General features: G+C 51.3%; 8 protein-coding genes and 1 non-coding gene across 9 annotated transcripts; 3 read left to right on the top strand and 6 right to left on the bottom strand.

Annotated features, from left to right (window-relative positions):
* Positions 1 to 306: 306 nt before the first annotated feature.
* Positions 307 to 2,922, top strand: EJ05DRAFT_532794 (beta-glucosidase; the record flags this gene model as incomplete). Its single annotated transcript, XM_033749094.1, has 3 exons — positions 307 to 397; positions 452 to 1,058; positions 1,107 to 2,922. The coding sequence occupies 3 exons, from the start codon at positions 307 to 309 to the stop codon at positions 2,920 to 2,922; spliced, it is 2,514 nt and encodes an 837-aa protein (XP_033598042.1).
* A 100-nt stretch (positions 2,923 to 3,022) lies between these two features.
* EJ05DRAFT_478564 (uncharacterized protein) lies at positions 3,023 to 6,027 on the bottom strand. The gene is made up of 3 exons (XM_033744484.1): positions 5,554 to 6,027; positions 5,264 to 5,493; positions 3,023 to 5,208 (listed from the first exon to the last, which is right to left on the bottom strand). The coding sequence occupies exons 1-3, from the start codon at positions 5,580 to 5,582 to the stop codon at positions 3,362 to 3,364; spliced, it is 2,106 nt and encodes a 701-aa protein (XP_033598041.1). The 5' UTR covers positions 5,583 to 6,027; the 3' UTR covers positions 3,023 to 3,361.
* A 1,353-nt stretch (positions 6,028 to 7,380) lies between these two features.
* EJ05DRAFT_540286 (uncharacterized protein) lies at positions 7,381 to 8,494 on the bottom strand (the record flags this gene model as incomplete). Its single annotated transcript, XM_033749591.1, has 2 exons — positions 7,988 to 8,494; positions 7,381 to 7,770 (listed from the first exon to the last, which is right to left on the bottom strand). Exons 1-2 carry the CDS (start codon positions 8,339 to 8,341, stop codon positions 7,381 to 7,383), a joined length of 744 nt encoding a protein of 247 aa, XP_033598040.1. The 5' UTR covers positions 8,342 to 8,494.
* A 382-nt stretch (positions 8,495 to 8,876) lies between these two features.
* Positions 8,877 to 11,643, bottom strand: EJ05DRAFT_467758 (uncharacterized protein). The gene is made up of 3 exons (XM_033742857.1): positions 11,402 to 11,643; positions 9,846 to 11,335; positions 8,877 to 9,797 (listed from the first exon to the last, which is right to left on the bottom strand). Exons 1-3 carry the CDS (start codon positions 11,415 to 11,417, stop codon positions 8,976 to 8,978), a joined length of 2,328 nt encoding a protein of 775 aa, XP_033598039.1. The 5' UTR covers positions 11,418 to 11,643; the 3' UTR covers positions 8,877 to 8,975.
* A 270-nt stretch (positions 11,644 to 11,913) lies between these two features.
* EJ05DRAFT_488332 (general substrate transporter) lies at positions 11,914 to 13,597 on the bottom strand (the record flags this gene model as incomplete). Its single annotated transcript, XM_033745700.1, has 5 exons — positions 11,914 to 12,576; positions 12,628 to 12,990; positions 13,040 to 13,170; positions 13,218 to 13,475; positions 13,525 to 13,597. 5 exons carry the CDS (start codon positions 13,595 to 13,597, stop codon positions 11,914 to 11,916), a joined length of 1,488 nt encoding a protein of 495 aa, XP_033598038.1.
* A 466-nt stretch (positions 13,598 to 14,063) lies between these two features.
* On the top strand, positions 14,064 to 17,043 carry EJ05DRAFT_478560 (glycoside hydrolase family 3 protein). The gene has a single exon (XM_033744483.1). The coding sequence runs from the start codon at positions 14,467 to 14,469 to the stop codon at positions 16,822 to 16,824; it is 2,358 nt and encodes a 785-aa protein (XP_033598037.1). The 5' UTR covers positions 14,064 to 14,466; the 3' UTR covers positions 16,825 to 17,043.
* A 1,223-nt stretch (positions 17,044 to 18,266) lies between these two features.
* EJ05DRAFT_t62 lies at positions 18,267 to 18,338 on the bottom strand. Its single transcript has one exon. It is a non-coding gene; the product is annotated as a tRNA-Ala (tRNA).
* Positions 18,339 to 19,691: 1,353 nt separating this feature from the next.
* Positions 19,692 to 21,877, bottom strand: EJ05DRAFT_106692 (general substrate transporter). The gene is made up of 3 exons (XM_033738980.1): positions 21,504 to 21,877; positions 20,597 to 21,447; positions 19,692 to 20,537 (listed from the first exon to the last, which is right to left on the bottom strand). Exons 1-3 carry the CDS (start codon positions 21,550 to 21,552, stop codon positions 19,725 to 19,727), a joined length of 1,713 nt encoding a protein of 570 aa, XP_033598036.1. The 5' UTR covers positions 21,553 to 21,877; the 3' UTR covers positions 19,692 to 19,724.
* A 2,287-nt stretch (positions 21,878 to 24,164) lies between these two features.
* EJ05DRAFT_106659 (uncharacterized protein) lies at positions 24,165 to 26,351 on the top strand. Its single transcript, XM_033738979.1, has 5 exons — positions 24,165 to 24,657; positions 24,718 to 24,792; positions 24,843 to 24,919; positions 24,965 to 25,243; positions 25,293 to 26,351. Exons 1-5 carry the CDS (start codon positions 24,603 to 24,605, stop codon positions 26,151 to 26,153), a joined length of 1,347 nt encoding a protein of 448 aa, XP_033598035.1. The 5' UTR covers positions 24,165 to 24,602; the 3' UTR covers positions 26,154 to 26,351.
* Positions 26,352 to 26,762: the final 411 nt, after the last annotated feature.

The following is a 26,762-nucleotide window of genomic DNA, read 5'->3' as shown; positions in this document are numbered from 1 at the left end:
CAAGAGCTTCATATCCAACTACCTTTCGCCGCACGACAGCTAAATTCACTTGGATTGAATTAACCCCTTATCGTGTCGTGCTCAGTATGGCGGAGTGTCGGCCCGGTATGTTGACGCTAGGGCGGCAATCTATCGTGTTGTTCTTGCAGTTGCGTCCGGCGGGTCACGACTGCCGTATCAGGTAGTGAGTACTATGTTACCTATGACGATCTTGCATACATAAAGTCTGTCAAGACCCGCTCCAGTGATGCCTGGAAAAGAAATCTTGAGATCGTGTATTGCGCTTCTTCACGTGGAGCCTTCAAAATGAGTAACGTTGACACGACCTTCAAGGAACTTGACGTAGAGGCGTTGTTGGAAGAATTGGATTTGGATGAGAAAATCAGTCTCTTATCAGGTACCAGCTTACAGCCTTCTACTGTCACGCCGCACTTCCTGATATGACTCTCAGGAATCGACTTTTGGCACACCAAGGGCATTCCTCGACTGAAGATCCCGTCACTACGTACATCAGATGGTCCCAATGGCGTGAGAGGCACTCGCTTCTTTAAAGGCGTACCGGCTGCATGCTTCCCATGTGGCACTGGCCTTGCCGCTACATGGGACACAGCTTTGATCAAGTCCGGTGGCCAGCTTCAAGGGAAAGAAGCCATTGCCAAGGGGGCTCATGTCATTCTTGGTCCGACAACGAATATGCAACGTTCGCCGCTTGGAGGGCGCGGGTTTGAAAGCTTCAGTGAAGATCCGTATCTAGCTGGTGCTATGACTGCCGCAACTGTCACTGGAATTCAGTCCACAGGCGTGGCCGCTACGGTAAAACACTTTGTTTGTAACGACCAAGAAGATGAACGACAAGCTGTCAACTCCATCTTGACTGAACGTGCGTTGCGAGAGATCTACTTGATGCCGTTTCAGATCGCGCAGCGCGATGCAAAACCACTATGCTACATGACGGCATATAACAAAGTAAACGATACTCATGTCAGTGAAAGTCCCAAGCTACTGACGGATATTTTGCGCAAAGAATGGGGTTTCAACGGGCTTGTCATGAGTGACTGGTACGTTCCGCAAACTGCTACCACTGGATTCCCCTGACAGCCATCTAGGTTCGGTACTTATACTGCGACACAGTCGATCAAAGCAGGACTTGATTTGGAGATGCCTGGTCCGCCAGTCGTCCGCAAAGAGAACGTCCACATTGCGATCCGTTGCGGACAACTTGCCAGTCATCTGATCGACGAGCGTGTTCGAAACGTTTTAAATCTGGTCAATCGTGTTGGCAAGCTCAACATACCAGAAAATGCACCGGAAACTACCATAGATTCGCCAGAGACTGCGGAACGCCTACGAGACACTGCTGCTGCCGGCATCGTACTATGCAAAAACAACGACAATGTCTTGCCATTTGACCCAGCAAAGACAATCGCCGTCATTGGTCCTAATGCTAAAGTTGCAACATATTCTGGTGGTGGCTCCGCATCCCTTCTTCCTTACTATGCACGAACACCTTTCGAGGGCATCACGGCTCAGGCCAAGGACGTCAAATACACACTTGGCGCTATTGCCTATAAGAATCTACCACAACTTGCCCCTGAGACCAGAACAAAGGACGGGCAAGTCGGCATGATTGGCAAGGTCTACAATGAACCACCGTCGAGCTCCGTTCGCAACCTTGTCGACGAGATCCACATTGACAACCTTGTTATGCTACTCGCAGACTACTACCATCCCAAGGTCAATCCAGATCTCTTCTACATGGACCTCGAGGGCACTATCACTGTGGAGGAAGATTGCGACTTCGAATTTGGTGTTGCCGTCTGCGGCACCGCAAAACTCTATGTCGACGGCGAGCTAGTCGTCGATAATGCCACGCACCAGCGTATCGGCGAGAACTTTTTCTCCGCCGGCACAGAGGAAGAGAGAGGTGTAAAGCACCTCAAAGGCGGCCAGACGTATAGCCTCCTCTTGCAATGGGGATCCAGCATCACTCAAACGGTGAAGCGCAAAGGCGCAACAGTCATGGCCAGCGGCGGCATCCGTCTCGGCGGTCTTGCCATTAGTGATTCCCAAACAAATATCGCCAAAGCCGTAGCTCTTGCAAAGGAAGTCGATCAAGTCATCATCTGCGCTGGTCTCAACTCCGAATTTGAGTCTGAAGGATATGATAGACCACATATGGATCTGCCCGGCACACTCAATGATCTCATCGCCGCCGTCAGCAAAGCCAATCCACGCACCGCCGTCGTAATGCAATCCGGCACGCCAGTATCCATGCCGTGGATCGACTCCGTACCTGCACTCATGCAGGCCTGGTACGGCGGAAACGAGACAGGCAACGCAATCGCCGACGTCCTCTTTGGAAAAGTGTGTCCGAGCGGGAAACTACCGCTCAGCTTCCCCATCCGCAACGAGGACAACCCAGCGTTCTTGAACTACAAGAGTGAGCGTGGCCGCGCCTTGTACGGCGAGGACGTCTATGTCGGATACAGGTTCTACGAGAAGATAAAGCGCGACGTTCTGTTCCCCTTTGGGCATGGCCTAAGCTACACCACGTTCAACATGTCTGGCCTCAAAGTCGTTGATGACGGCACGACCCTTACGGCGACGGTTGATGTGGAGAACACAGGCGCGTGCAAGGGCGCGCAGGTGGTGCAGGTATACGTCTCGCAGCGCGAGTCTGGTGTCGGCAGGCCGGTGAAGGAGCTCAAAGGCTTCGCAAAGCTGGACTTGGAACCGGGCGAGAGCAAAGAGGTCACGGTGGAGATGCAGAAGAAGTATGCGGCGAGCTGGTGGGACGAGGAGAGAGATGCGTGGATCATGGAGAAGGGCGTGTTTGATGTGCTTGTGGGCGATAGCAGTGCAAAGGCAGATCTGAAGGGAGAGTTTGAGGTTGCGAAGACGGTTTGGTGGAATGGGTTGTGATGGCATCGTGGAGTAGAGCAGCAAGCCACTCGGGTCTCTCCTCTATAGTGGATCGCAAGGCCCAAGAGATGGTCGGGACTCACATGCATGCAAATTAGAAAGCACTTCGAATTCATTCATAAGTCCATACAATATATCGTAGTGATAATATATCATTATAGAAGCGTCGCTCCGACGCATAAACTCTTCCAGTAATGCATCTGAAAACATATAATAATGCAATACCCAACGCGCCTGATCCAAATGCATCCGCTCGCTATCAAAAAAAGAATGCCCCCGAAGTTATATGGACAGTAGGTAGGTAGACCACACACGTCATCGTTGAGGGGTATATATGAGATGTTTTGGAGGAAAAGAAAAAAGACACATTCATGGTTTTTCTCTTGGCTTGAATGAAGAGAGATTCGTAGTATTCGTCATGTCGGAGCTGCCTCTCAGATCAGGCCATCGCTGGCCCGCCGCCAAATCCACTCGTGCGTCTAAAGTCCGGGTTATCGTATGCGTCGCTTGGGTGCCTCGCGTGGCCGTACGCGGGGTCTATGGTATCGCTCTGTGTTCTCTCGTGGCTGTATGCACCGCCGTAAGCGGTATGCTCCTGGTGAAAGGCCGGCGTGCCAGGCGTGCCCGGGTTCTGCACCGCACTGTAGCCCAACGGTGCCGGGCCGGGCAGAGGCGGCGACGCGACACCACCGTACCAGTGTTCGTGTTGTTGTTGGAGGCCGGGGGTGTGGGCCTGGGGCTTGAGCTCGATCTCGTCGTCTGAGCCGTCGTGGTCGTGGTGGTGGCCGTGCAGGTGGTCGTGCTCCATGGCCTCGGCCTCGTCGTCGATGATGTCCTTGTGGGTGTTTCTAAGGGCGTAGTTGGACAGGCCGCGGCCGATGGAGTCGACGAAGACGATGAGGAAGAGGCAGGCCATGGCGGTGGGCACGACGGCGGAGGAGTACATGAAGCTGGTGAAGAAGTCGTCGTTTGCGGCGGCGTAGCCGCCCAGGAAGGCGGCCATGACGAGGACGAACACGCGCACGCCAATGCCGAAGTAGGTGTAGATGTCTCGCTTCGAACGGCGGCACATGAAGAACATTAGGATTGTTGTAAAGGCCAGGAGTCCGAGGGCGCCCCAGAAGTAGCTGTAAGCCGTCTCCCATGCGCTGATGGAGGAAGTCAAGGCGTCGTCGAAGTCGGGGACTTGTTTGTCTGTCACAGTGCCGGCGTACACTGCGGAAATCGTCTTCTCCCAGAGATACCAGAGTTCATCGGGATAGGCAATCATCTCGCCATTAGCATTGACGTAGCCTTCGGAGTTTTCTGGACTACAGATGTCGGTGTGGTTACCAACAGCATACAAGCTTTCGTATATGTCAGGCAAAAATTGGTTGGACTGAGCCTTGGAGGGAAAGTCGTAGTATCTTATCAGTTCGGCAAGCTTGTTCTGCAATTTTATACCATCGAGATTCTCTTTGACGCAGTATTGCATAGCAGATTTGTTAAATTTCTTGTCGCCGTCAATCACGTAACGTGCGCGAACAATTTGCTGGGCGCCTTCAACGATACCAACGACGGACAAGTGGAATGGGAAATGGAGGAATGCCCATACTTGTTGACGGATGGTTCCAAAGTGGCCACGAGGAGTGTTGTCGAAGTAGATGAAGTAGAGCCAGAAGATGATGAATAGAATGCACAAGACCAGGCCGAAGTATGAGAAAACCGGCCCCTTGGCGAGGATAATCGAAACCGTCTTCGTGATTCCAATGATACCTTCACCCATGATGATCAATGTCAATAGACTCATACGTTCAGCCAAGTGAGTAAGCTTGAAACTCAAGGTGCGCCAAATGGTCGAGACAGAGAGGACGCAGACAATTTCGAGGAATATGGCAGCGTACCACATCAAGTAGATGTGAGGATGATGATTTCCAGTGTTGGGAAAGGCAGCGCTCATTGCGCCGAACACGGTGGCGGTGACAAGGTACCAGAAAGCGTTGAGAGCTAGAGGGAAATACAGCCTTCGATAGCGACGCTTCATGACGAAGTAGAGCACAACCAGGTACTGGATCATGAGCAGCGCGCGACTGGCACACAAGGCCCAACTGAGGATGCGGAAGTTGACGTTGTCTTTGGGAAGATAAGACCTGCTGCCTGGTTCGAATTCGGATCCGACCAAGGCGAAGACTACAAAAACGGCATACTGTACGAACTTGCAGGCACGCTCGAATACAGAGTCGAGACCGAAGCGGACGTCGAAGAGAGTTATGGAGAACCATGTTCCCCAGATGAGACCAAAGAATTCTGTTGGTAAACTAATTAGCATGTTGGCAGTCGATAGAAAACGGACTAGGCATACCGATATAGGTCAAGAAACCTTTGTGATCGGTGATTGAATGGTATTGAGTGAAGAGCGCCAAGTTTGCGACGAAGAACAGGTCAAAGAAGAGTTCCGTAGTATTTGCTTCATGGCGCTGGGCGAATACCAGAGTTGCGCGGCCATTCTTTGTCTCCTGTATGGCGCCGGAGGTGGGATCTTGAATCCACGGTAGGATGAGGTATCTCCGCTTCTTCAACTTGTGTGAGTCCCTAAACGCGTGTTAGTAGCTACACGTATGTGACCAGCCGCAAGGCTGAAGGGTAAAATACCAGTTGAAATGTGGGAGTTTTGTGGGCATCGTGAGAGATATGGCGGTATCTCCTACCGCACGTGGATCACAACGAGCGAGAGTCGAGAGTCGGGTGTGAAGTGAGGGATACGTGAAGGTGATGGTCGAGGAAAGACGACAGTTCTTAACGAAACGGCACGGTCCCCGCACCTCGTACGCGGGAAGCCCAAGAAGGCATGGTGCAGGGTGTGCTAGCTAGATTGCTTGGGGCTGTCTTTTTGGCAGATATGGTGTAGCCTTGGAAGCAAAAGAATGGCCCCCGAGCCAGCGAGGCTGAAGCCTGGAAGATATTGACCATGGACCCTCACAGCCATGGTGCAGCAAGCAATGCTCGTGGGAAGCACCGGGCGTTCAGGCGAGAGCAGCTCTCACTGGCGGACTATGGAAGTTTTGGCTCGACAACGGTGATGGACAGCATCGAGTGAAAGGCTTAGCAGAGCTTGTGCACTGAGACCAGCCAATGTTGTTGGTGGAAGAGATGCAGCTAAGATGATGGTACGATATATTAATGCAGAGAGCTGGACGCCTGAGTTGTGCAGTAACTGCAACATTCCCCCGGCCACGTTGTGCAATCTTGTGCACGCTACTGTTACTAAGCCGTTCTTCATCGACGATGATTGGATGGAGAAGCCCAAATAGACGCGGACCCGGTTCCACGGTTCCAAGATGACTCAGCACTCCCATGCGGGAGCTTCGGCCCCCAGCTCAGCCTTCCCTTGACCCCACAGCGCTAGTCTACTTTAGGCTCATGGACCCCTCCCTCGCTTGCTATTTTTACCTCCCTTCCCCATTCACAACAGCCGAATCACTGTAATCATCTTCACGTGTTGTACTGACTATGTATGACATTTCTTCGAGGTTGCTGAATTCTCTCTTCGTACTTGAGTGTCAGGGTAATATCATGACCTGGTTACTCTTGTTTGCCGTCTATTGTGCCTCTCGGGCTAGCTGGGCTTCGGCCCGTTGGCGGCCCTAAATATGCTTTTAAGATGAGATAGAACGCCTCATGCCGAATCTCGACCCTCGCAGACTCTAGTCCCTCGCAGACTCTCTATCCCCTCGCTTCGCTATTCCATTAACACTTGACAACAACCCGGCCCGCCAACGCCAGCTTTCGAGATCTAGCCTGCTTGCAACAGCCACTACCGACGTTCTGCAGATGTATAATGTATGATAACACGCCACGGCAGCCCGGCAACCATGATGGTTTGATCCACGTTCACAGCCACAGCCACAGCCACATCCCATCTGTACAGTATATTGTGCAGCCACACCGATCCACTTCTTAGTGCATGCTACTGTGTTCATGCATGCATAGTCATCGTATACTAGTAGCCTCGTATCATCACATCCTCCATATAGGTTTCAGCTCGTTGTGTCGTGCTCCCAAGCATTCTGCATGAGCAAGATGTCAAGCATACACTCCCTGTGCTCTTTCTTGGTCGATCATGGCTATAAGCCTACCAAAGACCTGATAGAGAAGTCTTGACTATCTGTTAAAGCTTGTCAACGACACGTCACAATCTCACAGGACACAGACACTCTGCATTGACAAGCATGACGTGCTCTGCTTCACGAGAGACTTACATGCTTTCAAATACACGACAAATCTGATCCAGATCATTGAATCTAATGCATAGACGCTAGCCTATGACAAAATCAAGCCTTTGCGGCCCATGAAGCCGAATAAGAAGAAGCTTGATTTCAGACAGAAAACATTCCGTCCAACTAGCAACCAGAATTCAGCAACAAGCATGCCATTTCTGAACCTTAAACAGAAACCGTCCACCCACCATTCCGACTCCCCCTACCACTTCAAAACATCATCATCATTAACCGGCCCGTCCCACGCCGGCTCATACCCATCGCACACCCCACAAAAATAGAGCTCCATCTCCTCCACGACCTCGCGATCCGGACAGAGATCATCGTCGCAAAGCAAATGATCAAGCACCGGCTGTGACGGCACCGGGGCCTTGTAGCAACGTTCGCCAGTGAGGATCCATCTACCGTGGTTGCAGCTGTAGCGGCAATAGATATACATGCACATTCTGGGCCTGTGTGTCGTCGTTCCGTTCAACCAAAGCTGGATGTTTGCAAAAGTGTCCTTGGAGTAGGGAATTCGATGTGAAAAAGGTAAATATGTCAAGAGAGGATTGCCTGCTGCGTAGCTAGCTACCTCCACGAATGCTACATCCTGCTCTGAGCACGTAGCAAGCATCAAGCATGCGTGAAAGAACACTCATTACCAACGCCGCCTCAAAAACCCTTTACAATATCCCCAGACCGCATTACATGGCCGGCGCACCAATTTTCATTCACAACCACCGCTGGAACCCCTCATTGCCCTCTCTGCCCCTATCCCATCCGCTCCGCTCCCCATAGCAAATCATCTTCTCACACAGCGCACACACGAAATCGCTGCTCTCCTCCTCGACCTGCTTGATCGGACACATGTTCTCCTCATAGGAATCGTCGTCGACGACGGGTGGGGCAGGTAAGGGTGCATGCGTGCAGCGCTCGCCGATTCTGGTCCATCGGCCGTGGCCGCAGGCGTAGCGTTGGACGCTGAAGAGACACATATTTTTCGATGTTGAGGTAGAATGCGGGTTTTGGGGGTGTCGTTGGTGAATTGTTGGATCTTGGTAGCTGTGTCTGACTAGCTGGATCTGGATAACTGGATCAGAGTAGTCGGATGTGATTGTTCGTGGGGAAGGATGAGAATGTGGTAGTTCCGGGCGGTATATATATAGGGGTCTGATTCGCATCGTGGCATGAATTCGGTGAAGAATGTAGCGTATCTATCGGTGGTGTGGTGGCCATATCGTGCATATGTCTGCCATGGGCCAAAATAAGTTAGGAAAAGTGTGGTTTTGATGGATTCTGTGATAGTTAAAGAGAGGGTCAGTGTACAAAGTCACCATTACTGCTAGTGAAATGTCACCGGCTCCATCGTGACGCGTATGGACGCTCTTGTTTTGTCACCAGAACTTTGAGTTCCTTAGCTGTGCATGATCGAGCTGAACGGTCCATGTCGCAGGGAGAAACGTATGAGTAGATGCAATTGCCGACTCGTCGTGTGAAAGCATGATAGGAATGACGGAAACCTTTTTGTCTCACTATCGGGATACGATATGTCGCCATGTCGCTGGCTCGAAGAGAACCAGTGTAAAACAGCATGCTCTACACTCTGGACCCCTTGAACAAGCCAGACAGACAATCCGTTTACGATCCTCCGTTAGCTACCCAAGAAGACACCTCCTACCCCTTACCTGAAAACACAGTCGATAGTCAAGTTCTGAGATATAATTGGATTTTTTGCAGGACTTGAGAGAGCACTAGGCGCCTCTGGAAACTATGATTTAGTCTGACCTACACTGACAAGTCTGCTACATAGCTATGCTACTCCTTCACGATGTGAGCAACCTTAGGTGAGCCTTTCAACAAGTCCATTCCCTTTACAGTGCCAGCATCACCCACCTCAAGAATTCCCACATCCACGCCGCTCTTGTCAACCAGCCTCGCCTTATCACCTTCCTTCGTTGAGTAAAGTCTCAACTCGGCGTCAGTCAACCAGTCATACGCAAACCCTTCCGTATCAGTTTCGGCAGGCTCTTTCCCTAGCACCAACAAGGTGCCGTCTCTCACATACAGTGGCAATGTCAAAAAACCATGGGACTCCTTCCTCCATCCAGGCGTATCCACGATCTCTCCAGACCAGAAGTTAGTCCAGCGTCCCGGAGGAAGGTAGAACTCCACGCTCCCATCTTCATTGAAAACGGGCGCGACAAGTAACTGACTCCCCAACATGAATTGCCTGTCACAGAACCACGCGGTCGGGTCGTCAGGGAACTCTAGCGCCATTGCACGAACACTCAAGGGCCATCCCTTCTCCGCGCTCTCCTGTGCCTGCGCGAAGAGGTATGGCATCAGACGTCTCTTCAGCTGAACCCACGTCCTTAGAACTTCAGTACAATTCTCCTTCTCTTTGGAATCGTTGTCGATCAGCCAAGGTACACGGTAGCTGTTACTGCCATGCAGACGCGAATGCGAGCAGACAAGTCCAAACGCGACCCAACGTTTGTAGATCCAGGGTGGCGGGGAGCCCTCGAAACCGCCGATGTCTGAGGACCAGTATGTGTGAGATGACAGACCAATGGACAGACCGCCACGAAGAGACTCGGCAAGGGCAGGAGGTGTGGACTCGCAGTCACCACCCCAGATCTGTTGGCGTGAGTTATGGGATAACACAACGGAGTAATATGGACTTACGAGTGGGAAGCGTTGCGTTCCCGCACAGGCCGTGCGTGCGAAGAGCACAGCTTGATCTGCGCCGTATCGTGACTGAAGTGCTTCATAAACGCATTTGTTGTATATGAAAGAGTAGTAGTTGTGCATACGGGAAGGATCGACGCTCGTGTCATGCCATGCAACATCGCGTGTGGGAATACGCTCACCAAAGTCTGTCTTGATGCAGTCTACGCCGAGATCGAACAGCTTAGACAAACACCCGACAAACCACTCTTTGGCAGCTGGATTCGTGAAATCGACTATGCCCATACCTGTCTGCCACAAGTCCCACTGAAAGATGTCGCCGTTCGGTCGCTTCAGTAGATACCCCTTTTCGGCAGCGTACGCAAATATGGGGGATGCTTGGCCCAGGTACGGATTCGTCCACACACAGACTTTACGCATCAATCCCGCACTTTTGAGACGTTTGATCGATCCAGCTGGATCTGGGAACGCGGCAATGTCGAATTCGAAGTCACACCAGTGGAACTCTTTCAGCCAGAAGCAGTCGTAGTGAAAGACTTCGACAGGGATCTGGCGAGATTGCATTTCCTCAAGAAAGTGGCTGACGGTTGCCTCGTCATAGTTTGTCGTGAAGCTGGTTGATAGCCAAAGGCCAAAACTCCATGCGGGAACCTTGCCAGCTTTCCCAGTGAGTATGGAGTACTTTGTCAAGACCTCCTTTGGCGTTGGACCGTAGATTATATACCATTTTAAGCGATGGCCTTCAACAGAGGTCTGTAGGCGACATGACCGCTCGCTTCCAATTTCTAGCTCGATCTTATCCGGTGTATCGATAAACACACCATAGCCTCTGTTACTGAGCCAGAAGCTGACATTCTTGTACGCTTGCTCCGAACTGGTGCCGCCGTCCTCATTCCAGACCTCGATACTCTGACCAACTTTGTTCCAAGCGCCGAAGCGCTCACCAAGACCATGAATACTCTCGCCGACTCCCAGCTCTGTCTGTGTGAAGATGTAGTGTTTGATACCAGCTCCCACCAGATCTTCCACTTGCTTCGGTGAAGTGAGCGCTGGAGTGTATGCAAAACCCACGCTTCGACTAAGCAGACTCGTCAAGTCTCGACCAGGATTACCAGACTCGTGGAACTTGATATCGAAGGTGTCCTTGTTGGGACCAACAGTCACAGCAAGGCGTCCACTGGTCAATGTTGTGCCTTTGTCGTCCTTGAGTAGCTCCGATGGACCATCAGGTCTACCATCAGGGTACAGCTCGAAGTCTGGCCCTTTTTTGCGTGCGCCGCGGAAGTGAGCGACTTCGACAGATATCACACCGTCGAATTCGGCGGTAATGTCGACACTCATGGTTGCTAAGTTGAGTGTGTCGCCACGTGACCGAATGTGTCGAGTTGGGCATAACAGTGACAAGGAGCGATTGTTTTGTGAGGGCGTGATGGTATGGATATCTTCGGCATACTGAACGGTCTTGTCTGCGGCGACGAGCCACATTCCTGTGGCAGGTCAGTGTTCATTCAGAATGCATCGTCGTCTTCTAGGACGAAGCAATCGCAGCATACCATCGCGGAACTTCATGGTGAGTTCAACACTTCCTGAATGTTGATTAGTAGGCAGTGGACAGTGAGCAAGCTATGATGTAAGCTGAGAATGACTCTCTTGTTCACGAGCTCACTATGTCCAGAATGTTGAAGTCCTCAGCAGTTGTTTGTGTGAAATAGCCGATTCGAGTTTATCCGGAGTCATCTACTGCCTGTGCGGTCAAACACAAAGACGGATCGATTGTAGTGACAAGGATAGCTCCTGCTGCATGGATGAGTATTACCCGCTAATGCTGCACGACTCGACCTACCCGTGGACAGCGCGGGGTATAATATTGTCTCTACAGTGAATATCTGTCAGGGAATGTCTTGAAGCATGTGATTGATGGATTCATATCTGCTGAGGGCCTCCGGTGGGTCAGATCTTCACTTTCATGGTATAGGTTACAAATCCTCTTCATCCAATCAAGAAGTTAGACTCATGAGCATTCTGATTATTGAGAACATCGATGGATGAACTTTACTTAGCACCCCTACGCTTCGGTATCCTCAACCTGCCGAACCGATTCAGACGCTCCCTTGGCATCATCCAGATTCTCTGGAAGAGTACCCAGCGCACGGTCTCCAAACAAGAGATCAATCTCCTCCAGCGATAATTGCTTTGTCTCCGGAAAGAAGAACCAGATGCTGGGAAACGTAATCAGAACATTGAAAGCGCAGAAGATGAAGTAGAACTTCCAAGTTATGGCTCCAAGCGCGATCGGAGATACTTGTGACCAAAACGTTGAGACAAGCCAGTTCCCAATTCCTGTTGCAAAAGCACTGCCACGACCTCGAATTTGATAAGGCATGATCTCGGACATGTACACCCAACTACAAGGCCCGAAGGACCAGCTGAATATGACCGACACACAGAAGATGAAGAATACTCCGGCTATCGCGAGATTGTGTTCTTGACCCGGTGATGATGCTTTATCAAACTGAGAGTTGATGATAGCTTCGCACATCAGGGCGAGCGTTATACCGATTGTTCCAAAGAGAAGTGGCTTTCTTCTTCCGACGCGGTCGAGTATAAATATAATGAAGATCAAGTTGGCGACGGGACCAACACAATTGTATATGCCCGTAACCAACAAATTTCGATTGCCTTCGATTCCAAGGTTCTTATACATGATTGTTTGGTAGTAACCAATGACCTATGACTTCCGTCAGTGCACTTCTATGGCTAGGCAACAGATTCGACTGACATTGATGCCGGTAAATTGGGTGAAAACTTGAATGAAGGTAGCAAGTGCAAGGCGGCGTCTATACGTCGGTACTTGGAACATGATCAACCAACCAGGTTCTGTCACAGTGTTCTCCGCTTGGATAGTCAGTCTGATCTCGCGGAATTCTTCATCAATCCAGTCATCGTTTGTGCCATCGTAGTGAAGCTTGCGCAGAACCTTTAGCGCTTCATCCTCACGATCGGTTTGCACTAGATAGCGGGGCGACTCGGGAAAGAAAAAGAGACCGATTATCAGGATAATACAGGGGACACACTGAAAGGCTAACGGAAAGCGCCAGGAGAAAGCACTTGTCGCGGGAACGTGTGCAGAGCCAAATCCGACCTATTTGATGTGAGTGGATAGTAAAAAGGTGGACTTATAGGTAGCTTACCCAAGTAGAGATGATGAATCCCACCCCAATCATCTGCTGGGTCAATCCGACAATGAGGCCTCGTACGCGTGGATGCGCACATTCTGATTGATAGATTGGGACAGACATGGACATCAGACCGACCGCCCAGCCTTCTTCATGTGAGCGCAGGATCTATTTACTCTCACAGCAGGCTCACCAGTTAATATGCGGCCAATCAGTATCATGGCCAAGTTCTGTGCGGCACACTGAAGTACGGCGCCCACGAGACAAATCCATGCAGCCACAAAGATGGTCATTCTGCGTCCGAAGCGGTCCATGGTGAAGCCTCCCATCAGAGACCCAAACACGGCACCACCACTGAATGTGGAATTGATAGCACCGATGATAGGAGACGTTGGGACCGTGTTGAAAGTCTGTAGAAAGTGCGGACTCTGGATGACATCCGTCATCACGCCTGAACGAAAGTAAGTCTTTTGTGTTTCTATAAGACTGTCAAGACTGACCAGAGTCATAACCAAAAAGAAACGACCCCGTTGCCGCAAACACGGCAAGCGATATATTGAAAAGTCTCCCCATTCTCGGTCCCTTTCCCTGGTGCTTGAAGTAGAGCTGGATGTAACAGCGATGTATTCAACGTTGCTGACGGCTAGGCCGAGTATATAAACCTCCATGCTCGGCTGAATGCCATCCTCCAAGCCATGTCAAAAGATACTTGGAGACCAGAAAGCCACCCCGGTGGTTCCATGCCTGCGGAGCGTGTCTTTCTGTGTCAGGGCGGTATACATGCATCAAAACTAGAGGCCGACTGCCGGACGAAGTGAATCTGATTGGCCCAGTGAGTAAGGCGCCAAAACATATCTTGCAATATATGGAGAAGATGCCAAATCGAAAATGGTTATGCTGCGGGGTTGTTAGTTGCAAGGTGACAGAATTATCCGCCCATAGGACTACCGTGATCCAAAGTTCGACAAACGTACCGATAGCTACAGAGTGTCAACATCTCTTCACCTGACCTCGATTCTCCACACGATTCCATGCGACATATACTGAACGACACGCCTGCATCTATCCCGGTCAATTTTGCCAAATCATGAATTATTATGCCTCCTGGGTATTGTTCGACCCAAAATCCGGCTCGCTTCTGACCCTGCTGATGTTCGCCGCAACTCCTCCACACTATCAGGATACACCCTAGACAGAGATCTTTCAGAAAACTTCCGTGACACCAATGCAAACCCATCATCAATCAAATATGTGTCATGGGCGGTGACTTTAGCGAGGATCTTGCATCAAGGGCAAGCTTGACCCACGGATGATGCTGCGTAGCGGCTTGTGCAAGACCAAGTCGGTTGCAGTGGCCTACTCAAGTCCATATCCTCAGAGAATAAGTATACAGTCATTCACTCCTGGTCACGCATCTTGCTATTGCTAGGTCCTTCATCAAGATGTGGTACACAGCTATTCCGCTTGCCCTATGGGTAGCGTGTACGTCAACTGTAGCAGCGCAGCAACCCGGAAATGGCAACACCATCAACAACACCAGCGGTGTGCTTTACAAGGACCCGACTGCATCAGTCGATGCCCGAATCGCTGATCTGCTCTCTCGGATGACAATTGAAGACAAGATGGCTCAATTGATGCAAGGAGACATCGGCAACTGGATGAATTCCTCAACAAATGCGTTCAACTACTCCGGTCTTGTAGCAAACATGGAGTACAAGCAGGGAAGCTTCTATGTCGGCTATGCGGTGCCGCAGCAATGGATCGCAGAAAACACCAAGAAAGCGCAAGACTACTTGATCGCGAACACAACCTTGGGCATACCGGCGCTTGTACAGTCTGAAGGCATACACGGCTTCCTCATCGGCAATGCGACCGTCTTCAACAGTCCGATTGCTTTTGCTTGCTCTTTCAATCCTGAGCTTATCCAAGAAATGGCCGCGGTCATTGCTCAGGAATCTCTTGCCCTTGGGGTCAATCAATTATTTGCTCCCGTGGTCGACCTAGCCCGCGAGCTCCGCTTCGGGCGTGTCGAAGAAACCTACGGCGAGGATCCCTATCTAGCCGGAGAGATGGGATACAACTTTGTCAAGGGGCTACAGTCGAACAATGTCAGCGCCATGGTGAAGCATTTTGCTGGATTCAGTGCTCCAGAGCAGGGTCTCAACACAGGGCCTGTTCATGGCGGCGAGCGTGAACTTCGAACGACTTGGTTGCCGTCTTTCCACAGGACTATCATTGATGGCGGGGCGTATAGTATCATGTCTGCGTACCATTCATACGACGGTGTTCCAGCTGTGGCAGATTATCATACATTGACGGAAATCTTGCGCGACGAGTGGGGCTACAAATACTTTGTCATGTCTGATGCCGGTGGAACAGACAGATTATGCAACTCGTTCAAGATGTGCGCAACGAATCCGATCGACTCTGATGCTGTCACAACGTACGCTTTACCAGCTGGCAATGACGTTGAGATGGGGGGTGGGAGCTTCAATTTCCGCTCTATACCTTCTTTGGTCGAATCTGGGAAGCTGGACATCGGGACTGTTGACCTTGCTGTCTCTCGTCTGCTCAGGGTAAAGTTCGAGATGGGCCTTTTCGAGAATCCCTATCTTGGTGTACCAAGCAGCCAGACTGCATCATTGATACACACTCCCGAAGCCGTTGAACTTGCTCGCAAACTTGACGCGGAATCCATCGTTCTCCTCGAAAACAAAGATAGCATCCTCCCGCTATCTAAAGATGCAAACGTCGCAGTCATCGGGCCTATGTCTAATTTCATGAATTACGGCGACTACGTCGTTTTCAGATCACAGTACAATCCTGACGCAGTCACACCTCTACAAGGCATCCGAAACGCATCCACTGGTACTGTGACTTTTGCTCAAGGCTGCGAAAGATGGTCAGCAGATCAATCCGGATTTTCGGAGGCCGTCGCAACTGCATCGGCAGCCGACGTCGCCGTCGTCTTTGTCGGCACATGGTCCCGGGATCAAGGAGAACTCTGGGCAGGGCTCAACGCCACCACCGGCGAACATGTTGACGTAGCTGACCTGTCTCTGGTCGGAGCGATGGGCCCTCTCGTACAAGCAGTCATCGAGACTGGCAAGCCCACGATTGTCGTCTACGTGTCTGGGAAACCGATAACCGAGCCATGGATCAGCGACAACGCAGCCGCAGTGGTGCAACAGTTCTACCCTTCTGAACAGGGAGGAAACGCTATCGCTGACATACTCTACGGTGAAGTGAATCCTTCGGGGAAGCTGAGCGTCGGCATACCATACGACGTCGGCACGTTGCCTGTTTTTTATGATTATCTGAACTCCGCGCGACAATATCCAGAGCCGGGGTATGTTACCGACAACGGAACCCTTGTGTTTGGACACGCTTATGTCCTGGGTGATCCTCGCCCGCACTACGAGTTCGGCTATGGCTTGTCATACACTAACTTTACTTACTCAAACGTCTCGCTTTCATCGAAGACAGCTAGCGCGTCTGACACTATAACGGCGTCAGTCCGGGTGACAAACTCCGGCTCGAGGGCCGGAGCGGAAGTCGTGCAGCTCTACGTCCAGGATGTGATTGCGTCGGTTGTGGTTCCGAACAAGCAGCTGAAGGGGTTTCAGAAAATGTTTATCGAGGCCGGAGAAACGACGACTGTGGAGATTCCGGTTGATGTGAGCAAGTTGGGTGTTTGGGACATCCGTATGAAGTACACCGTCGAACCTGGTGATTTCGTGGTCTGGATTGGCAGTTCGAGCGAGGATCTCCGGGGAAATGCCACGTTGACTGTGTCGTGAGGGATAGATAGACATAGTAGCAGGATGTTTGTGAATGTCACTCTGTATGAGACCGGTGTGATATGTAGACAGCATTTCGACTTCAGGATTCTGACCTAATTCGATATCGCACTATTGGGTTGTGACGCGTGTAGCTTTCCAATAGGATGGACCTACTATACTCACTCCTCATGTACCACAACACTGGGCTGGTGGGATATGTCACCAATCGCATTCAGCTATCGAATCCTAAATTCCCACCTCGCGCGTTAAAGGTACATACTGTATGTGATGAACTGTTTAAATTTGATGGTGACCTGACGCGTCGAAGATGAGCCCCATCTCTCCTACCTACTTCAGGTCTAGCGCAAGACTAATGTAAGCTTTTTTCCCTTAGCTATTGTTGCTACCTCGACAACGGACCGAAGTCCGACAGCTTCTTTACACAATTACTTTCCCTGCGGTGTAGAACAGCGACATAACACTTTATTAGTCTTGATATTAGCATTCCGCTCCCCGCCAGTCAGACAGAGTGAGTGTCCGTGAATGAGTGGTCATATCGTACGATATCAGTGTACATGCTCAGTCGCTGATTAATTAATTCTTTGCTTGGTCATATTGGTTTACTTGTTGTAACCTTTGAACTTTTTGCTAGAGGGTTAGGTATAACTACCCCGGACCAACGCTACTTACTACTGATTGAGGCATAAGGAAGGGGGGGGAGGGGGGTGAGCTTCCAAGACGCGTCCGTCGGAAATGCACGATTGGCTTCAAGTCATGCAATTCGTGGCTGAGTGACCGAGTGACCGATGAGCATCATACACACTCGACGTTTGATGGTAAACTAGTAAGCTCGAGCTCATGGAGTTGACTCTCCTAGAGTATGGCTCGCTAAGGGGTGTAGTAGTAAGACCCGTGATTTTAAGTTTTTGGTGCTAATAATAGATGGTCGTGGGCGAGAGGAGGCTTCGCTAGCAGTCTAGAATCCGTTTTTCAAGGTTTGACATAATCGAGAAATCGAGCGAACGTCGAGATTGGATCTAGAATGTACGCTTTAATATAGATAGTTCTTGATTCTGTGGTCGCCTTCTGTTGTTGCCTTCTGTAGATCTAAGTTATTATAAAGAGCTTTACCGATGAACACTCAATTATCATGACACGAAGTTTCCTCTCTGCGACAGAACAGTCACATTGATACAGAACTCCATCCTATTCTTTCCACCGTTATCACCCTCTGTCTCTGGAGCCAATATAACATTTAACCATCAAACCAGAAGTCGGGTAAAGAAATGAATAAAAATGTTCTCGTTCAAGTCGAACACGCACGGCCACACCCATCTATCGCTTAGTCCCCAACCCATTTAAAATCCCTCCCGCACAACCACACATATCTCCATAAAATAAGAATATAAACACTTCCACGACAACCAAAACATACATGAGAATCAACGTGCCAGCAAAAATGGACTTGCTGGGAATTGAACCCAGGACCTCATCCATGCTAAGGATGCGCGATACCACTACACTACAAGCCCGATATTGGCACAAGTCTCACATTCGGTATATATCCGTGGGGATTCGGGGACAATATTTCTTGTCCGCTTGATTGATGCGTTGGAAGTGCCTTGGGCTCGCATTATACACGAGGTTTGTAATCGTCTTCATCGACGACAAGCCGGAGTGACACGGAGTCTGGCCAGGCGAGGCGTCGGTATTGGATGGCATATCTCATCAAGCCGTCTATCAATCCGAATAGAAGCGTCGGCATGTTGAGTGAGCATACTGCCACGCTATCAACTCGACAATGTTGTCAGTTTATAGCCATACCATACTAATATAGTCATGTCTGCACTACATTAATCGCAGTCCCCAAGAGAGAAAAGACTAATATGATAGATAACAAACTGGACTGCATAAAGTGTCATCGAGAGAGGATCTTCTCTTCAGTCTTTCGCAATATTCTGTAACGCTCCTGGCATTCGTCATTTGTTGGTTTTGCTGTGCTAGGAATCTGGATTGGTGAGATGATTGAGCGGCGAGAAGATCAAACCGGCCTGTGAAGTTCAGGCGTAAGGCTTTAACAGCGTTGTTTAATAGTGCATGGTAATGTATATAGTATTCAACGCCTTCGGGTTTTTGGATTGCGGTCCTACTGTTTCGATCTTCATGATCAGAATACCTAGGTTCATGTCTGGTCGTGAAACGATATGAACTAGGGCAAGGAGTACTTGTGCAGTCGGGCATCGAGAAATGCAGATGTTGGGGGTAGGACGTGTGCTGGTGGGGTGGTGGTGCATATTCTAATCTCAAGCCAAGCACTGCAACCTTGACTCGCAATTTGATTTACGATCTACGCAATGCACCATGCACGCAATGAAGAATTGTAGTCGAGGACAAAATAGACATGGTAAAAAAACTTCAACTTGAAATGTCAAACTTGCTAAATATCGATTTCATCGTCATGATTCATTCATTCATGCTTGTAAGTGAGAGAGTTGAGGACAAATGAAGAGTGTAGATCGCCGTGGATGCATCTCCTTTTTAGCTACAGGTGGAAGTGTGTGAGCTACGAGGCGTTATTAGATGAGGAACGAATTGTTGTTCATGACTCATATTTATACATGTGTGTAGGTATATGAGCAGACGTACAATCTACTGTACGCAGGTCGGTAGATGTCGGACCCCCCCAAGGGACTATACGATGACAGGAAAACAAACGCGCCGCCCACGTGCTTATTCGCATCTCGGCATTACCAACGCCGTATAAGGAATGTCAGAGACCGAGAGAGGGAGAGGAAGAGAGAAAGAGAGGGAGAGAGAGAGAGAGAGAGAGAGAGAGATCAAAGAAAGGAGTGAGTGAATGACAATGGGTATCCTCTGCCTAAAACGCCATGCCCAGAACCCGGAACCCGACGCACGTCTCACAGCGCACGACCCGGCCCCGCCCAACCACCACTATCCACCCAGCTCTCGCGCATCTCCACTGTGGTCTCGACGCCAATGCCACCCTTCGACATGCTCGAGCTGCCCTCCCAACTGCCGCGATCCTCCCAATCCAAGCCCTTGGGCCCCCGCACATCGACGACGCCGCACTCAATCTGCAGCTCGAGATCATCGAGCCGACTCTCCTTTTTGGGGCCGCGCCAGGCGGGGCCCTCGAAAACGGCGTCCATCTCCTCGAGGCTGAACTGCTTCGTCTCGGGGATGGTGAAAAAGACTTGCACGAAGGCGATGGCGTTGAAGGTGCCGAAGAGGATGTACATGCGCCAGCCGATGCGGTACAGCAGCGGCGGCACGGCAAACGCAAGCACGGTGTTGAACACCCAGTTTGTTGCTGTCGTCAGACTGGTGCCCTTGGCGCGCACACGGTTGGGGAAGATTTCGGCCGGGTATGTCCAGGAGACGGGGCCCCAGGAGACGGCAAAGGTGGCGACGAAGAGGTAGGAGCAGGCGACGACGCCGCGCGATGCGGGCGCGTTGTCGACAATGTGCCATGAGAGGTCGGAGTCTGGGACTGTGGTGGGCGTGCCGTAGATGGCTTGTAGGGCGCCGGAGGTGAAGAGGAGGGCCATCATGGAGAGGGCGCCGAGGAGGAGCGTGGGACGGCGGCCCCAAGTGTCGATGTAGAGGATTGCGGGAAGGGTGAGGACGACGTTGATGATGTATTGGATGGAGGCTGTGAGGAGGGGGGTGCCAATGTTTGCGGTTTCCATGATGTAGACAATGTAGTACATCTGGTTGGGAGGTTTGGTTAGTGAATTGACCATGAAGAGAGGGAACTGGGGAAAGTTACCATGACGTTCATGCCGCAGAGCTGAGCCCAGGTCTGGACGGACATGCCACTGAGGACGCGCTTCGCAATCTTCTTGTCCAGAAGGCCGCTCCAGCCCGCGGCGGCCACCTCTTTCTCGAATCGCAGGGCTTCTTCAATCTCGCGGTACTGCGCCAGGACTTTTGGGTGTTTGACATTACCGTGGGCATGCAGGTCAGCCAGCACCATAATGGCCTCCTCCCACCTATCCTGGCCCGCGAGCCAACGAGGAGAATAGGGAAACCAAAACAGGCCGATGGCGAGAATGAAAGCGGGAATGGTTTGGAGGGCCCACGGAATGCGGAAAGCAGCGGTGCTTTGAGTAGGAGAGTCCGGTCCATTGCCTACGTGAGAGGCACCGTACTGCACAAAGTATTGAATCAAGATGCCCCAAGTAATAGCCCATTGCTGCAAAGTCACGACGCGGCCTCGGATTTCCTTTGGGGCAATTTCGGCCTGGTAGACAGGCACGACCGCAGAGGCGATACCAACACCTAAGCCCGCAACGAAACGTCCGACGCAGAGCATAGGGACGCCATTGCTTCCGGATTGGAGTCTGCGGAGAATAATCAGCGTCGGACATTTTGATAGACTATGCAAGACATACGCAGATCCGATGATCCACAGAATGCAGGCCAACTGGATGGCAATTTTGCGCGAGAAGCGATCCGACATGCAAGACGAACCGAGAGTTGAGAAGATGGAGCCCAAGGGCATGGAGGCCGTGATGTAGCCCTGGGTGAAGCTTCGTGGATGATTGAAGTAGTTTTTGTACGCCGAGGTTCCAAGCACACCTGACATGCTTGCGATGTCCATGCCGAACAAGCAGCCGCCTAGAACGAAGTCAGCGCACAATGGGGGGCATACGGGAGCAAACAAGATAGCGTACCAAGGGCGGCGAAGGCGCAGACAGCGTATACATTCGTGACGGTCTTCATGACGGGAACGAAGTAGAGGAGGAACTCGCCATTAGGCGTTCATGAAGGAGAGAAGTACATCAGACGACTGTAGAGGATGTAGCAGAGAGACAGAGTCGAGGGACGAGTATGAGATGTGGGACAGGCGTGGAGTGTATGTATGTATGAATCAAGAGAGAGAGAGTGTGTGTGAGTGAGAGAGTCAAAGCACGAGGGCTGGACGAGGCGAATGAGAATAGAGTTTTAGGGATTAGGGAGCTTGGGCTCGGGGACGGAGAGAGGGAGGGGCGGAGAGAAGAGACGTCGGGCGGGCAGTTTGATGTTTAATATTTGCCCATTTGTCCCCGGATTCTCGAATTGAATTTTGGGGAGGAGGATGTGTAGGATGCTTGGGAAGGGCCTGAAAGGGGGGGGGGATGGGGAGGAGAACTCGGGATAGACGGGGCAGCCAGACAGGCGGGTGTCGGGAGCGAGGGGCGTCTGATAGCTGGAGCACCACTAGTCACTAGGGATAGTAATAGATGTTACTTTGATCTTGGCCTTGCTTGGCTTCTCATACCGAATTGTGGATATTACTGGCGAGTGCTGGTGTGAAATGCGGCTTACGAGGCCCTGTCAACACAGCCATGCCCTTGTTGATGCCCATGTCCATGTCGATGAACATGGCTATGGCTACACCCTCACCGTACAGCATACGCACGCAGTCGATACGAAGTGGGGGATCAGTGTGCTCTGTCTTTGCCAGCCGAAGGCTGACTGGGACATACAGTTTGTTGTCTGCTGCAGAGATCGCACAAGTGATACATTCCTTCCTTTATCTCTCCAGTTAGATGCGACGCCGGACGAGCACGCATTGGCGGTGGCGATGTCTGTGCCGCACCAGATGACACTGGCCGTCCTGAATAATAACGGATGAATCATTGTTGCTAGAAGTGCTGGACGTTCTGGTCTTCCAGAGTCATGGCCGCCAAAACGTCTCACCAGTGAGCCCGGCGAGGCCCACACGCCCACACGCCCAAACCTTGTCGGCGATGTAGGACTGCGTGGTGTTTCCTGAGGCAGCATATTCACGCACGCACATGTACACGCACGCGCTGACGCTCGCAGCCGTTCCTTGTACAAGTCGAAGTATACGAACAAGTAAGCTGACGAAAGCGCGGAAGGAAATTTGAACATGGGCTGAGGCATGGGCAACTGCTGCTACCGGTCTGCTGTGCGTGATCGATATCGATATCGGTATCGCGAGCCAGGATCCCCAGCACCGACGAGCAGCAGCTACTGCTCACTAATGTTGGTTGCCACTTGCATGCGGCCTCTTGGGACGACACAGAGACAGACAGCCATTGTCACGATGTCATTGTCGATACGGCGCAGTAGTATCGACTTGGACGCAACCAGGTGCATTAACCACGGCTTCTCAGGTGCGTCTTTTTCGACGCACACGGACTTGCTCGTGGCGACAATAACAGCGGGCAAGAATGAGGATGATGTGGAGGAGGAGGAAGAGGGATTGAATGAATCGTGTAGGGCGCGCGTGTTTCGACAGAGTCAGACGCGCGCGAGGGAGCCGTGAGGCCAGGGGGAGGGTGATGTTGACAGGCCCATCCATCACGACGACGAAGAGGCGGGGTAGATGCACTCCTTTGTAGATAGAGGGTGAATGGGATAGTGAAGTGCGAGGTAAGGACTGCTGCTTGGAAGATAATGATATACTCCATAGTTATGGCCACAGTGGTTGTTCTAATAATGTATGTAAGGGACCGAGAGGGAACGCTTAGAGGGTCTGTTGGGCTGCCCAGTGTTAGTCGCGCCCCCAAATAAGACGGTAATAGTGTAATGCATGATGCTACATGTACATACGTACATAGTATGCGTTGGTTTCCGAGTTGACGAATGCTACCTCTACTCGCTTGCTGCGCCCCGTGCCGTGCTGTGTATTTATTTGCTCACGGCCGCGATTTCGGCGCGTTCTCCCTCCCTCTCCACGTCTATCACGTCCATCGACATCGACACCACTGGCCAGATAGCGTCCTCTCTCTCCCTCGATTATCGCTCAATGACGAATGTCTTGATTTTCTATATACATGGATATATTTAGAACTATATTTATATATATACACACATATCTACACGCACGAGCATCGATTGCTCCAGCCCTCATCGTCCAATTGCCCGTTCCGCTGTACATCATTACCCTGGCCTCTTTCCCGCATCTCGTTCATCGTTCATCAGCTCGTCAAATATGCAACCCCCAAATGTGTATGTTGTGTTGCCAGATCCATCCAACATCTCACACCCCAGGAGCAACAGCAACAACAACACAACACTGGCGAGATACTTCGTGCCAAGCTCATTTTCAGCCAGGAGTCCCAGTCTAGTCGAATCCCAATCTACATCTGTGTCGTATGCACATACAATAGTAGTAGTACAGTATTTGGCCTAGACGCGGCTGATGTCGACTACTGTGAACTAACCTCGCCCCCGTCGCTTGTTCCCGGCCTTTTTCGTTCATACTTCTCCCCAACGAACCACTAACAAACCATCGCACATGCTTCATTCCCCTCCTCGATTATCGCTCACAGCAAGCCTTCAGCCTAAGTAGTCATCGTCGTCCGTCTGACACTCCCGCCCGAAACGTCTTGTAGCCTGCCCTTCCTATGCAGCTCTCCCGCCGCTTGCACTCTGCACTCTTCAGCCCAGCCTAGCCACGTGCGGACATGAGATGAGCGGACCACTCCTGTACATCCTGCATCAAACGTTATCTTCACTCATCAGACCATGGCCGTCGTTCTGTAATAACCTGTCCTTCCAACTCGTTACCTTTTTCCGCCTTGTCTTTCTTTATCTGTTGCCCCATCCCCTCATCTCAAAATCGAACCCTGCATGCACGGTATCAGCATCTATACCCAGAACTTCTTCATTCGGCCCGCATTCTTGTGCTGCGCCGCACCGTCGGGCTTACATCGCCTCTTGAATTCAACATCCCATTTCACTGCCGTGATCTCGACTCTGCCACAATCCACTACTCATGCCATGCTCAAGCCTGATTGCACTGCTACTGCCTATCCGTAATGCTGGACTTTGACCCGCCTGAGCCCATCACTGACGACCAGGTATCCGGTGAGGGTATGCGAGCTGCACTATTACCCCACAAATCACCAGAAAATAGCTAATTCACCATCCTAGAGAAGCTATACAGAGTGACAAAGTTGATCAAAGAGCTCCGTGATGACTTTGTCCACGTCAATCTTCTCCCATTCGGTAATTGTCATCCTCTGCTTTTGATAGTTCCATCGTTAACCGCAAAGCAGAACGCAATGCCCATATGGAACAGCTGAAAGTGTTTGGTCGGAATCCCAAGAATGCGGAGCCAATATTCACCCCTTCCGTATGTCCAAGGGTTGTTTACCGTGCTATCTACTAACAGATTCAGGGGATTGAGATTATAACACACCATGCTTTCCACAGCACTTCTCCCACAACCTCGAAAGCTGCCCTGCAATGTCTGGCAAACGCTCTCCTCGCCGAACCCATCACGCGGCAGTATTTTGTCGACCTAGGCTACAGCGAGAGAGCGGTGCGCCGACTGAAGAAGCCTCAAAAAGACGATGAGTTCCTCATGTCGAGGATCCTATTCCTCACATCCTACGGCACCACCCAACGCTTCGACATACTAATTGACAAATTCCATCTTGCTGACCACATGAGCAATGTAAGTTACCTTGAATGCCACGTCACCACAAATCTGATCCGAACACCAGAACCTCGAACGCCACGCCAAGAATAAGTTCATCTCCCGCCACGACGACGAAGCCCTCAACGAGACGCTCAAGCTCGTCTTCAACATCGCCCACTTCTGTCCCTCGCACGCATCCGCCTTCACCCCAGCTCTCCCATCCATCATCAAGATCCTCACTCGCCGACCCCTCCAATCGCCCCCTCTCTCCGCGCCCACAAACCTCCTCATCACCTGCCTCCTAACCATTCCCCTCCCCAAAAAACCCCTATCCACATCCACCCTGACGCCCTGCGCGAAACACCTTCTCACCATCCTCGACGCCTCCCTCGCCGTCTCCCCAGACCACGACCTCGACGCCACCGTCACCCCCCTCGTCACCCTCCTCCAACGCCTCGCCACACACTCCCCAACGTTCGCCGCATCCCTCAAACCCACCCTCCTCCCACCGAACCCCAAATCCCAAGCTTCCGCAAATATCAACCTCCACGCCCGTCTCTCCGCCCTCCTCGACACCCCGTCCCGGTCCCGCCCCCTCGCCGACGCCATCGTCCTCCTCTTCCACTTCCTCGCTCCCGCTACCACCACTACCACCACCACCACCGCCATCGTTCCGCCCCGCCACTCCTCTTCCTCCTCGACCTCCTCCGCTCATTCCCAAACACATCCCCCCAGCTCCCCATCCGACCGCCCCGCTCGCACAAGCACCACCTCCATCTCCACCGCAACACACACCCACGGCTCCGCCTCCGTCTCCTCGACGAACTCCGCCCGCGCCATCCTGCCAGCCCCCGCAGAACGCGCAGCAGCAGTGCCAAAGCCCAAGCCAGACCCCGCGCGCGTCATGGTGCTGTTTGACAGGTGTGTAGCTTATAATTCCCTATAACGCGTTCCCTGCGCCTTGGGTGTTGTAACATTTTGCTGACTGTGGGTTGTTGTGGTTGTAGGTTGCGCGTGACGCATATCTCCGACGCGGCAGATCCGCGGGTGCGGGATATGGTTGTGGAGCTTGAATGAATGAATGGATGGATGGAATGTGATGGAATGTGATGAAATGAGATGAAATGAATGATGATAGTCTATACGAGGATGTGGAGCTCTCTGTAACGATACATATCACAAACTACACGACCGCAAAATCGCCAGATACACAAAAAAAGCCAAAAAAAGAAAAGAAAGAACACGTCCTGGATTCTCTTGGAGATTGGAAGGCGAAGAGGACTAGGGCTTACGGCGTTGGAAAAAAAAGGGGAGTATATTAGATTCAACGTCTGGTTCCATATGTTTCACAGCGGAGTTGAGGTATGTTTATGGTCATGGGTTATGCTTACAGGTTATGTAGGATTGATGGATGGATGGATGTACGAACTGGGAATCGCAAATAGAGACTTCGTTTCGGGAAATCATACAAATCATACAAATCATACAAATCATACAAATCATACAAATCATACAAATCATACAAATCATACAAATCATACAAATCATACAAATC

The sequence above is a fragment of the Pseudovirgaria hyperparasitica genome (genome assembly GCF_010093815.1).
Source record: "Pseudovirgaria hyperparasitica strain CBS 121739 unplaced genomic scaffold EJ05scaffold_13, whole genome shotgun sequence".
Taxonomy (NCBI): Eukaryota; Fungi; Ascomycota; class Dothideomycetes; order Acrospermales; family Acrospermaceae; genus Pseudovirgaria; species Pseudovirgaria hyperparasitica.
This window is presented reverse-complemented; position numbering and strand designations above follow the sequence as displayed.